The following is a 12821-nucleotide window of genomic DNA, read 5'->3' as shown; positions in this document are numbered from 1 at the left end:
GCGAATGATATGAAACATGTCCAAGACAAACTGCATGAGTGTGGGAGCTGAGGCTGAGGGGGCTGTGGTGGGACCAAGACAGGAGGAAAGTACAAGAAAGAGGAATGAAGGTGACAGGACAGAGCTAACCAGCAAATCAAGTGATTAACAGACACACCAGAGTCGACGTAACAAAGGACTCGGGGAAAACACGTCTAGAGCCACGAGGACATAAAAATGACAACATGGTCCAACAAGAGGGGAGACAAAGAAAAGTTAAGAGTGGGAAAGTGGGGGGAAGTGGAAGGTATGGGGCTTGTAGAGTGCATGCAAACAGGAAGCGGTAGTCTGGGGACAGCGCTGGTTGCCTGTTTGTCTATGAAACACATCACAACTGGCTTCAAAAATTGATGCTGGAAACAGGGTTCCAAAGCATGACATGCAGATATGCAACTTAGCAGCAGTGTTAGAATGGTGATGAGCAAATGGTGGACCGATCCCACGAGGGAATTCTGGCAGAAGGGGCAGGGCAGGGATGGATGAGAGTGTTCTGCTGTTTCGATGTACAACACGTAATTTTTACCCCATGCAAAGGGCCTGAGAGGACCCTCACCCTTATGGCTTGTTGCAGCCACGTCTATAGGTTTGGCTGAGAAAGTCTCGGTCGTTCAACGTTCCGTGGAGGAAGCGGTCGAGGCCCGGGCCTTCGCTTTACACTGACCACTCAAGGCTCCTCCAGGCGAGAGCTCGAAACCCCTGCCTTTCGTCCGCCCTTCTCGGGCAATTAGTTGAGTTAGAAGTGCGTGCGTGAGGGCTGAGGGGCTCGAGAGCTCGGAAAGGGCGGGGGGTGGCGGCGAAGAACTCTCCGGAAGAAACGACAAGAATCAGCGGCTTTGAAAAAAAGCCCTCGTGACAAGGACTCGGCAGCAAAGGGGGTTTAGCCAGCAAAAATAAAAACAAATTAGATGAGAAATAATCATTTCAACAGGGAATACAATACGGCTGAGCTACTGCTACTGGTGTAACAATAACAGTAATAGATGCGCTAAATTAAAGTCGGAGAAAAAGGCACGTCACTATTACTGTATTGCATTTTAGGGGGATGGGGTAAAAAGGGTGTGGTGGGGTGGAGGCAGGGAGGGTGTGCGATAATTGCTGAAAGAAAGGTTTAAGGAGAAATGCAGACAGACTGTCCCATGCAGCCAAATAAGGGCGGTGAGTTAGTGTAAGGAGGACAGCAGGAGGGACAGGCAAAGGACACACGATGACATGAAGGACAGGTTAGAGGTACTGCATGCAGCCCAAATGTTATTATGGAGGCTTGCACTCAACATATGGGTGGATGTGTAGAACTCATCCTTCTGCAGGCGGGGTAGCGGTGGGGGTGGGCTCAAGGGTTTAGGGAGGTGGGGGGTGGCGGGCGGAGCATGAGGAAGTGCTGGCAGGCTAGATGGGCGGGCCAGTTTTCATTCGCTTTCGTGACATCATTCGTTTTGCTGAAAGTGTATTAGGGAGGTTTACCGGGTTTTTTTTTCATCGTAGTTAGTGGCTGAGGGGCCAATTTGGTTGCTCTCCATTCCTGTCTAAGGGGAGGGAATATTCCCCCCCCCCCCCCCCCCCCAGTTATTAATCCTTTGTCTTTCTTTCTGGTTTGTTGGGAGTTCTAGGTTCGATCAGGCTGCAATTGAGAAGTTTGCTCAAATTTTGTTCCTTTTTTGATTCATTTGTTTGGTTTTACTTTTTTTTTAAAGTTGTTTTTTTTTCCTTTCCCTCTGTTTATTTTGACATAAATGCTCAGACAAGACAGGCAATCAGTAACTATCACCAGAAAGCAGAAGGAGAAGGAAGAGGGAGCCTACAGACAGCACTACAGAGATGGAGAAACCCACAGAGCAGTTATGACACTCCGGTCACAGCCGGTCACAGCCGGTCACAGCCGGGCACAGCCGGCCATAGCCAGGCACAAACACAGGAAGTTAAAGGCTTTCTTGTCTGACGAAGTGGTGGAAGAAGAGGCTTTCCCCCCATCTTTTGTTTTCTTTCCCTGCCTCCCACTAAATCCACTTGCCGCTCTGCAATGCTGCAAAGGAAAATACTGTTAAAGCAAAAAAAAAAAAAAAAACAACACATTAACACGTCTCTTGGGAAGTAATTTCCCCATGGGATGAGGTACCGCGTTGTCGGGCACAACATTGAACCCTCCCACCCCTATACACACACCACTCTGATCACTTTTACCACAGAGCATTACTCATCATTTCAGGGAAAGAAGTGCTTTATTTTCTCCAGAGTGCTCAGGTGAACAACTGAAGCATGAAACACCTGGAAAAATGTAATGTCAAATTTACATACTCATTTACAAATTCACAAGCATCTTATTAGGAAACTAACCACATCGTGACGCCAAAAAGTTGAAAATGGAAAAAAGTCCATCCATCAGATCATATTAAGAGTAGCTGTAAAATGATGACACTACATTATTCATATGTGATCTTTTTCCATTTCCCAGGATTGTTTATTAATGGGAATATTAATGGAAATTAACAGTAATATATCTAAATATTTTACAAATTATGGACAAAGGCACAAATGATGGCTCTAAACGAAACACAATGCAAAATAGAGCAAAAATTGAAACACATAATGAGACTTCATTTCTATATTGTAATAATTACTATGCTGTGTATTCATTGTGGCATTTTTTATGCAATTTATTTAATCATTCAATTAAGTCAAATTGTTTTTAAATCAAAAACAAACTAGAAATTAAACAGAAAACTACAAAGGGCAAATAGAATATCTAAAAAATATTGAAGAACGTGCATCATATCTTTTTACCTAGTTTAACTTACACCAGTTTTTCGCCTGTAATCTGTCGTGTTCCTTTTTGTGCAAAATGTTATGATCGCGGATACTTTCTGAACCTGTATATGCAGAAATCACATTTTACCTTCCATACCCAGTCAACTCTTTGGAAATCACTGAAAGTGTCTGAAGTAAACCTGTACGGCGAGCTCATACATGTAACTGCACACGCTTCCCACGGGATCATAAGGCAATTTGTTCCTGAAAATTTGTCTGTCAAGTAGGGGTCCAGATGCGGATTAGGAGCTATTCCCGTTATTTCTTATAGGAAACATTTTAAACCGATGCAAGTTCACCCAAAATATTACAGCCATTATTCTAAGCTTTTTGGTATTCTTAAATTATTGATGTGGCTTCACGTCACTGTAGTGAGTGTGCGATAAGCGATCTGCCAGCAGAGTGCACGTTCCACCATTTTCACATTTACAAAGAAAAAGTGGTGCAAGACTAATTTTGACCAGCTGTTTGTCAGCTTTTGAAGGAACACGGTAGGTAGGTAGTAGACATCAGTAAAACCGAATGTCACAGAAGAAAATGGTTCGGGTGCAGCTGTTTGTGTGTTTATCTGCTGGGACTGGTTACTGACCTGAGCGGGCACCTCACTTGGTTTGAAAAGTCAGAGACGTTTTACCCCAGAGTGGTGGACATACAGACTAAAATGTCCAGATAACTGGGGTGGAGTCGCTATAATGGATTGAGCGGTGCAAATTATTTTACCCTGGATAAGTGAACATCCATATAACGAGAGTTTGTATAACACGACCTGGCTCGCCAATTGACACATTTGACATGTAGAAACTGCAAAAGAATAATTTTGCAAACACTTAATAACAACGACAGATTATTACATTTTGAAACAGATGTTAAAAAACAAATACGATAATGAAGACCATTGTAGTTTGATGTGATTTTGCGACTCGGGCATCGAGGAGCTAAAACGACGACGGAAGACGCTAAATCACTTTTTATCTTCTATGAAAGGCATTCTGGTGCATCTGAAAACAACAAAGTGAGAGGTGGCGAAACCTCTGCCGGGGACCAGAGCCAAAGAGCACAGCAGGGTGAGGCTTGAGGAAAACGAGCGCTCGATAAAAAATAAACTGAACCGAACTGAAGTGAAAATGACCGTAAAGAACAACACTTACCTGGAACTGGTAATTCATACTATATTAATCAAATTAAGAATAAAAACATAAAAGTTCTTTCCCCGGTGCCTAGATTCGGCCCCACTGAAATGGTTGGAGTACAACTCCCATACGGTGAAGCCAGCGTTGGTCATGTGCCACTTTTCGATAGGTGCTGCTCCGATTTGGCCCATTCGTCCGGCATAAGGAAAGTGATTAATGTGTTTTTTGGAGTCTGAGACATCTCTATTATTAATTTTCCACTGCAGGCCTGCTCTTTGCCCAGTATTCTTTGTTACTGTTCTTCATCCAAGACTGTGACTGCTTTCTGAGGTCTGTTCCATTTACTCACTTCTTGTGTTTGTGCAAATAAATGTATGCGAGTGTGTATTCCACATGAATAATCTACAACTGCGCCAATGTACAGGAATCAAAGTTGCTGTGAAATGACAAGAATCCATTAGCTGATCAAAAACTAAAAGGGCTACACCCAAGGGAATGTGGAGCCATGTAGAACGTGGAGCCCCAAGGGATACTGGGCTGTGGAACACATGGGTATAGTAGCACAAAGACCAATGTTCTGACATGGACCTTGTGGTTCTCTCTGTAAGACACGGGTCAGCACTGTAACCTTTCCATCTCCGATCTACACCATAGGTGAAGCTTTCCCCTCGCGCTCCGTCCACAGCATCTTCCAGCCGCGTAGCCAGGCCGTGATCCCCATAAGCAGGGAGGACAACCGGGGCTCTGACTCTTAAACCACGTCCCCCGCACGACGTCTGCTCCTGATCCAGATAGTTTTTTGTTTCCTATCACCCCCTGAACCTCCTGCATACTTTGTGTAATAACTGACTTCAGTCTGTATATGTTGTCCACTTACTGTGCTATATTTTTTTAAAGCGTTGTGGGAACTGTTGTGGGAAGACACTATAAAGTCTCTCTCACTCGACATCACTTGTAACTGTTAAAACTAACACAGGCTGGGACTGGTGTAAGTACCGTAGCAGAATGTGCCCAACTGGATGTAAGGATCTACAGTATAACACTCTGACTTTGCTCGGACATGTTTTTAACAATATTTCTTCAATTAAGACAATTTGTTCTTCCCCTATAATAAGTCAGTGGCTTTTCACTTCAATGCAACACTGCTTTTTTTCATTTGCTTTCACTGCATCTGATTCCTGAAAGACTATTAGTAAAAATGGAGCAAAAATCACTTGGATCGAAAGCTGAGCCAAGGTTACAGTGTCTCTTTCTGATAATATGGCCCCTGTGAGGGTGGGCCACTTTATAGAGCTTGTGTTGAGTTGTATAGGTGAGTGAGGTCCCAGCCCTCGAACAGATGAGTAATGTCCTACAGTGGCAAAAGTTGTGGCTCTTGGAAGTGTGTATTATTTTGGCAACGTTCAAGGTGTGTGCTGATGCCATGACACCTGCGGTCCAGGTCTACTCACCAATGCAGGTTTTGCTGTCTGAGTGGAGAACATACTTTTGGTGGCAATCGCACACGGGCCCCGTATCTGTGTCTTCACAGTTGTGCTGGCAGCCTCCGTTTCCATAGTTACATGTCACTAACCACACACAGATTTGGAAATAAACAAAAAAGAAACAGCAGTAATTTACACCGCAAACCCATGTAACTGAATCCTGACCAGAGAACACATCTGGACACACAAATATCCAGTGCTTTTTATATATTATATCTGCTAACAACTTCTTCCCCAAAGGTGCAAACAGTCATGCTCCTTCTTTATGGGAAAAGATAATTAACATTTTTATAGCATTTTTCCCCTAAGGACACTGTCACGGCCAACAAACTTTGGAAGAAATTAAATAAATGATACAGATTAAGTAAGTCTGCAATGAACACTACTGTATGGTGACACATTACACTGTCACCGCATCAACATTGTCCCGAACAGAGTTCACAGCTAGTTATTAGCCCCTTGGAACCATGGGGGGGTCTCATTGTCACCCTGGAGTCCCCAAACCTGGCACGAAAGGGGCTGGCTCCGGTTTGTAGCAAGGGACATTTCATCTGGAGGGGAGAATCGAATTGCTCGCCAACCCGCAGTATTTAAACGATAAAACAACTCGCTTTTATCATAGCAGTGTTGCTTTACAACTGTTTCCATTTCTCATTCGTTTTCCTGAGCCATAAAAAATACCATTACATGCATGTATCAAACCCTCTACTTCAGTGGGAGGAACTATTTCACAATAAGTGAGGTGAGCTCATTTTGTAACATGTAAAACAATGCTGAACAAAGCGTAACTAACAAGAAACATTTTCCTAGTAATTCCTCATATTGAAACTCTATGGGTAATAAAACCAAAAATGTTAAAAATCAGTCTAATTTCTTCTAGGATCACTTCATCATGTAGATAGACTTAATCACATACTGTCTATCGCTAAGCAAAGTTGTCCAAAATGTGGTCTGATCATAGTCTGCTTCAGTCTGAACATGCTGTCTTGACTCGGTTCACCTCACATCACTAATTGTGATATACAAGACAACCCTATGCGTAGAATAGACTGATTATCCCCACTACACCTCACGCACACACACACTGTCTGAAACCGCTTGTCCCGAGCGGGGTCGCGGCGAACCGGAGCCTAACGCGGCAACGCAGGGTGCAAGGCTGGAGAGGGAGGGGACACACCCAGGATGGGAGGCCAGGCCATCGCAAGGCACCCCAAGCAGGACTCGAACCCCAAGCCCACCAGAGAGTGGGACCCAGCCAAACCTGCTGCACCACCGTGCCCCTCCACCATCCGCTACACCTCAGCATAAGATAATAACATGGATAATTTTCAAGTCCTGACAGCGGGTAGTCTGGCTTGGAATTCTATCCTTCAAAGCAGCAGCTATAGAGGAATTGCATACTGAGGAACTTGACTAATAGAACAAGTAAGGAGTTGGTACCAAACTGGTACCAAAAACTGCTGGGTCTTGGATGGATATAGTATTTATCAACAGATACTGAAGGTGCTCCATAAAATGATGCATAGGAGGACCTGTTTTTCTCTTACTTGTTATTGATGTTTCCTGCTCTAATTTGCCTTTCCTTGACATCCAGGCATGTATGACAGAACTTGTATAGCCATTTAAGACCCCTTTGTTAAGACCCTCACTAGCAGCCACGTACATATGCAGTCCCTCTGGTTCTTCGCTAGCTCGAACCCAGGACGGCATTCACATGCCGGGCCTCCCTTGGGCGTCTCCCTGCAGATGTGGGCGCAGCCATGGTCCTTGTTCATGCAGTTCATCCCATCTGCGCAGCAACCAAGGGGGGAGCGGCGAAGAGGAGGTGGAGAGAAAGAAGAGCAGAAACAAAGACATCAACATGAGAAACAAGGACAAAAATACGGAGCAAATGGAAGACATGCTGTTTAACACTGTTGCAACACACCAACATCGCAATGTTGCCAGCTGAATTTCAAAAAGTCATGAATGCTTCACCCTCTGAACCGATAATTTATCCCTACAAAAATTTCAAGTCACATCAAAAGGTTAACGTTTAAGATATCATCTTCGCTGGGATCACCATAATATTCCCTTCATGAGGATGTGGGCTTTATGTCAACAGTACTCTCAGTATAAAAGGGGACAGAAGACCTGGCAATGTGCCAGGCAGGCCAACACGGAAAACGATGATGGGATGGCAGAGACTTAAAAACCTATCCTAATTTATAGCAAAAGAAGAAGGTGAGCTGCTTGCATCCCTTATTACAAACCCACTTTAGACTTTGTCCTTGGGAGTAATGTGGGATTTTTATGAGCGCGTAAATTAGTTTTACATTCCTGCCACGGACCCCCCCTGCCCCCCCCACATGAAGAACAGGACATAGGGTTTGGGTTGGTCCACTGAGGGCAAAGCAATGCTGTCCAGCTATGTGTGAAATTCACACAGCACAGGACATTCAGAGCAGCTGCTATTCACCTTGCGGAGCTGCAGACGGCTCAACAGGGCATTATGAGGACCTTAAGAACAGTGTTGACTAAATACGACTTCTCCAAATGCATCAGGTTGGGTTTAAAACACCTTACAGGAATTATGATACCCCTTTGAATGCAGTGACATGTATATCATAAAGTCATATCTGCAATTTACTGAATGCAGCAGACCCTGACGGGGTAAAGGTACCTGCACCGTCAAAAGCGCGGATCCAGTTCCGTTGCTTTCGGCACCTCCTAGCATATCATGAAAAGGTGGCAGGAACAACGTCTCACCCCCTTTCGGAAAGTGAGCCAAAACACGGAAGGGTTAAGGAATACACAGAAAATCCGAGTGACCCACTGGAGGCCGGTATCCCAGAGGCTCCATGCACGGCACAACTCGCCATTTCAGTAAACCTTAACGCTGAGTGGCAGGGAAGGGGATTGTTTAATGGAGGAGATCGTCCCGTGTTTTCTTTCGCTAATTGCGCAAAGCCGGTTTCATGCGCTCCGGCATCCTGCCACAGTTCAGCGGAGGTCAGCGCGGCTTCACAGAAGAATGTATCGGGGCACAGTGCCGCTGCACGCTGGCCAGGCCCCTGCCAGCCTCAATCAGCATATGTGTTAATTTACTGCGCTCGCACTGAGCTGAACCCCCCCACCCCCCAGCCCCCACCTCCGCTGCCTTCTGGACGAGTGGAGCTGATATGTGGCGCGTTCTCGTCCGACGCGACGCGGCTCCCCCCTCCCCACCGCGGCCTGTTTGATGTGGGTCTGAGGCCAGCCGCATGATTTATTGGGGAGGAACATGTGCAAATAACTTTAATATTTCTGCACTTAAATCTTCATTAAAAAGAAAAAAATGAGGACGGGCCAGGACCACGGGTACGTAATTCAATCGGGAGCACAAAGTTCTCCTTTCCCAGTCTTGAGGAGGAGCCAACGATACCACTGGTGTTTGGGAAGCCTGGAAAGTTTAATGAACTCTAAAGTGCTATTAGCAATCAGCGAAGGGTTCTGTGGAATTGTGTTACATGCTGATGAGGAAAGAGATCTCCACCAAGGAGAAAGGCCAGTAGAAGAGAGACCGACATGGAGCTGGACGACCGGTGCGGACAGAGCCACCTCTGGGTTTGTGGAGGAGCCTGGATAGCGCTACCCCTGAGAGAAGGAGAGACCTGGACAGAGTCACAGCTCTCGGTGGAAGCAAACCCACTGGCACCCACTCGTCGAGTTGCTGGATTCCTTTCAGAGCAAAATTTACGACTGACCTTTAATCTTTTATTGTCTGCATTTTGCACCTCAGATATGTTTACATGCTAGAGCGCTCTCCAAAGTTATAAATCAACACGGTTATGAATTTTTACAATGAATCCAGAAGGGTGAGAGATCTTTTCAAGAATGTAGAAACAGGGCTGTTTTGGAACCGGGAACCGGGTTCGTGACCCTCAGCCTGAGAATTATGCAGCGTACTTTTACAGACTGTCCAGCCGAAATCACGGGTGGGGAAACCCAGAATAAATTTAAATTTTTTTTTTTTTTTTTTACAATGACTCTCAGTTTGCCTGTGGTCCTCAGGGACACGGTCTGCTGCTCAAGGACTAGGTTGCGTACTACTGGTGCAAACGGCCGAGAGCGTTCTCCCCCATGAGGACGTGTGAAGATGTTTCGGTCAGTTTCTGCGCAGAACTTGATGATCCGGGCTCCGAACGGAGTTTTCAACCAAATGCATTAGAAGCCAGAACAAAATGTGTGGAGCGCTGCAGTAAATAAATGTTAATGATAATTATTTAAGAATGCTATGGCCATATGAATAAGACAGTACTACTGTAAGAAGATAATAATGAACTAGTATCTTTCTTTAAATTGCATTCACGCTGCGTCTGTTGCCTCTTCATGCGGAGGAGCATTTCTTCTTAAACATCTAAATATTCTGTGAGAAAAAGAAAAGGGAAGAAAAAGGAGGAGGGAAGGAGAAAGAGAGGCCGCGGGTACACCTCCAAAGGGCACTGAGTCTGAGCTCTTTCTCCTCGGCTGCAACAATGCCCACAGAATGCATTCTTTCCCCAGTGACCATCCCCATGGCAACACCGTCAATGACATTGCTTTCCACATCCTCGTCCCCTTGATCCACTTTAGAAGCACAGGGAAGGGCCTTCTTTGGCAAGGACTGTGAGTTGGGGGGACAATGGATGTTTCTGCATCGACTGCGGCTCGGACGTCCTTGTTGCACCTCATTAACAGACGTTAATCCCGGGTGGTGGTGGGGGGGTGAGCCATGGAAGGCCAGTCCCAAGAGTTCAGAAAGGCCTATTAATGACAAAGACCTACCACCACCAGCCTCCATCCCTTACACCCCCAACCTCAAACGATGGCGAATAATTACAAGAGAGCTTGAAGGACAGATGCTGGTCTTCAGCTCTTCACAACGTCTTTGATGGTAAAACAGCAATCTAACCAGCCAGTCCATTCCTTTCCAGATCCAGAGGAACAAGGTGCCACCTTTGGACGGAATCAGATGGGAAGTCATCCAGGGGAAGCCTGTCCCCTGCAGCTGGCTTCTCAAGGTTGGCATGAGGGATTTTGGTACCCCTTAAAAGTTATAGCTCTAAATTAACAAAGGTAAACATGCATTTACAGCAGGTAAACCCAGTGCCTCACAGCTCCTGAGATGCTTGGTGGGCATGGGTCTGAGTCCAGCTCAGGGTGTGTGGAGCTTGTATGTTTCTTCCCGTGTTTGGCAAACCACTTCCGTTCCTCCCTTACCTAGAAAACCACGCCACTCAAAGGCACTTTCACTTACACATATATGGAAAAAACTTATACAATGATTTTTCACATAATACGGAAGGCAGCAGATTTTTTTTCCTAATAAAACTGTTCCTTTATTACTTTATTCTTAAATGTTTTTTCCAAAAAAAAAATTTTTTTTTCAATTTTAGTTGCAAAATTTGTCACCCCAGATTTTGGCACCCCTTGGCGGTCATCTAGGTTTCTCTTATTATAAAACTGGCCCTGCACCCTCTCAAGAGTCCTAAACCTCCAGCCAGTATGCCCACTCAGGGGGGCTTGAAATCAAAATGGAAAAAAGGAAGAAATTAACGAAAGCATTTGAAAAGTAAATATGAGACTGATATTCTACATTTTTAAAATAAACCTGTAAGGGGGTAAAAGTGTGAAATGACATGCAACTCAGCAAAATCTTCACTGAAATACCAAACATCAGCATGGGATGCATATGGTGGGCCCGAACACATTACCAGTGTTAAAATGGCTGCAGTAACAGAAGCCGTATTGATTTCTAAAAAGAAGCATAGAAACATCAATACACGTGGGCTTTAATGTCAGCATGATTTCAAATGCCATTAATCTTGCATTTTGGCATGCCAGATTAATTTCTACACGCGGCCAATTTCTGCGGAACTCCCGCGACGGGAAATTGTATAGAAAAGTTATTCCGATGGTAAGAACGGCACCTTTAGAATAATAGTCTGAACAGTTCCACTGCTTCTGCCTTTATTTTGACTAAAGAGGTGAACAAGTTCAAAGCTACTGAATGCTTTTTCATTTAAATACCATTGAGTCTAAATAAGAAATGATCCTAGTCCAAGCACACCAGTACAGCTGTTTTTGCCTACCTTTCAAAGTAATGGAAAATCAAGTTAAGGTTTAGCATAAAGGAGTAAATGTTTTCTGTCCCTTTCACCTGTTTCAGTGTGGGAATGAAGCGATGGTAATTTCACTGCGCAGACCTTCAATCATGCTAGCTGTCCTCCTTGAATTGCAAGGGGAGGCGGTACAGCTGAGAGGACAGTGAGAGCAAGTCAGGACTTTGCACTTTTTCCAACTTCTGGAGCTGAAAACTCCAGGACTAAACCAAGTTCTATCATCCATTACATTTGAGCTCATGTGAACAACACTGCCACTAAAAATAAAGTACACACACACATTTAAGAAAGATAAAGGCCTAAAGGATTCAAGAAATTTTTCTTCGACTTGCTATCACCTTCGTCACGACACTAACAATTAGACTTAGGGGGAAATCTGAAGCCTGGGCAAAGGCAATGTTTCTGGTTCTGAGTCCCCCCTGGGGACAGCTTGCTGAATGGGGCGGGAGCAGGGCGTGACGAAGGGGGCACCAGGGGCGAGTGGCACGCTGGCACTCGGCCGTCACAGCGGGGCACCCTTTGTCGAGATGCTCCGTAGCCTGTAATCCTGTTACGATAAGGAGAGATAATCCTGTTGCGCACAAAAGGCAAAGAGGAAGCACTTCAGACGGGGCGTTCAACACCCCCTTCATACGCCTCGTCTTACAGCCCAAAGTTCAGTGCCTGGAAGTGGGATGCACACCAGGCCCTATTCCTGAGTCTTCATGAAGGGAAAAGAGGGACAGGAACACAAGGTGAAACTGGCTTTCTCCCCACTGTTTGGTCCCCACTGAGTTCTAACCCTTTCAGACTGCAACCAGAGCCAAAGAACTAGATTCAAGTTAAGAAACTCTTTTTCTCCCACGATTCAGTCCTGCCAGTACTTAAGCCCACTCCAATACCATAAATGAGAATCATGCTTCTGATCACTTCTCCATAGTATCTATCCTTTCTGCAACTCCAATTTCAGTCCTTAAACACACCAGGAACAATGGGGTAAGAACAACGGGATGGTGCCACCCAAACCCGAAGGCGTAGCATACAACTGGCGCAACAAGACAGTGGTTGGTTACAACCCCATAGCTCACCTCGAAACTCGTTGAGATGCCACAGGAGATTATGGTTATTATAAGGCTCTGTTACTACCAGCCAAACAAATACTGATGGACTATCACACACCTTTCAAATTACAACATGCAGGTACTGCATCTTAACTAAATTGAAATAAACAGGCAAAGTCTCATGAAATCTGGTAGAGTTGAATG

The 12821-nt window shown here is 45.1% G+C and overlaps 1 protein-coding gene across 1 annotated transcript in view; it reads right to left on the bottom strand.

Annotated features, from left to right (window-relative positions):
* scube1 (signal peptide, CUB domain, EGF-like 1) overlaps positions 1-12821 on the bottom strand; it is an 89940-nt gene that overhangs the window by 40843 nt on the left and 36276 nt on the right. Inside the window, exons 5-6 of the mRNA XM_018729900.2 lie at positions 7119-7244; positions 5423-5539 (exon numbers count right to left, since the gene is read on the bottom strand). Coding sequence (XP_018585416.1) covers positions 5423-5539; positions 7119-7244 — 243 coding nt within the window. The remainder of the gene's footprint in view (positions 1-5422; positions 5540-7118; positions 7245-12821) is intronic.

The sequence above is a fragment of the Scleropages formosus genome, chromosome 21, assembly GCF_900964775.1.
Source record: "Scleropages formosus chromosome 21, fSclFor1.1, whole genome shotgun sequence".
Classification (NCBI taxonomy): Eukaryota; Metazoa; Chordata; class Actinopteri; order Osteoglossiformes; family Osteoglossidae; genus Scleropages; species Scleropages formosus.
The sequence above is the reverse complement of the archived record's forward strand: the minus strand, read 5'-3'. Positions and strand labels throughout refer to the sequence as shown.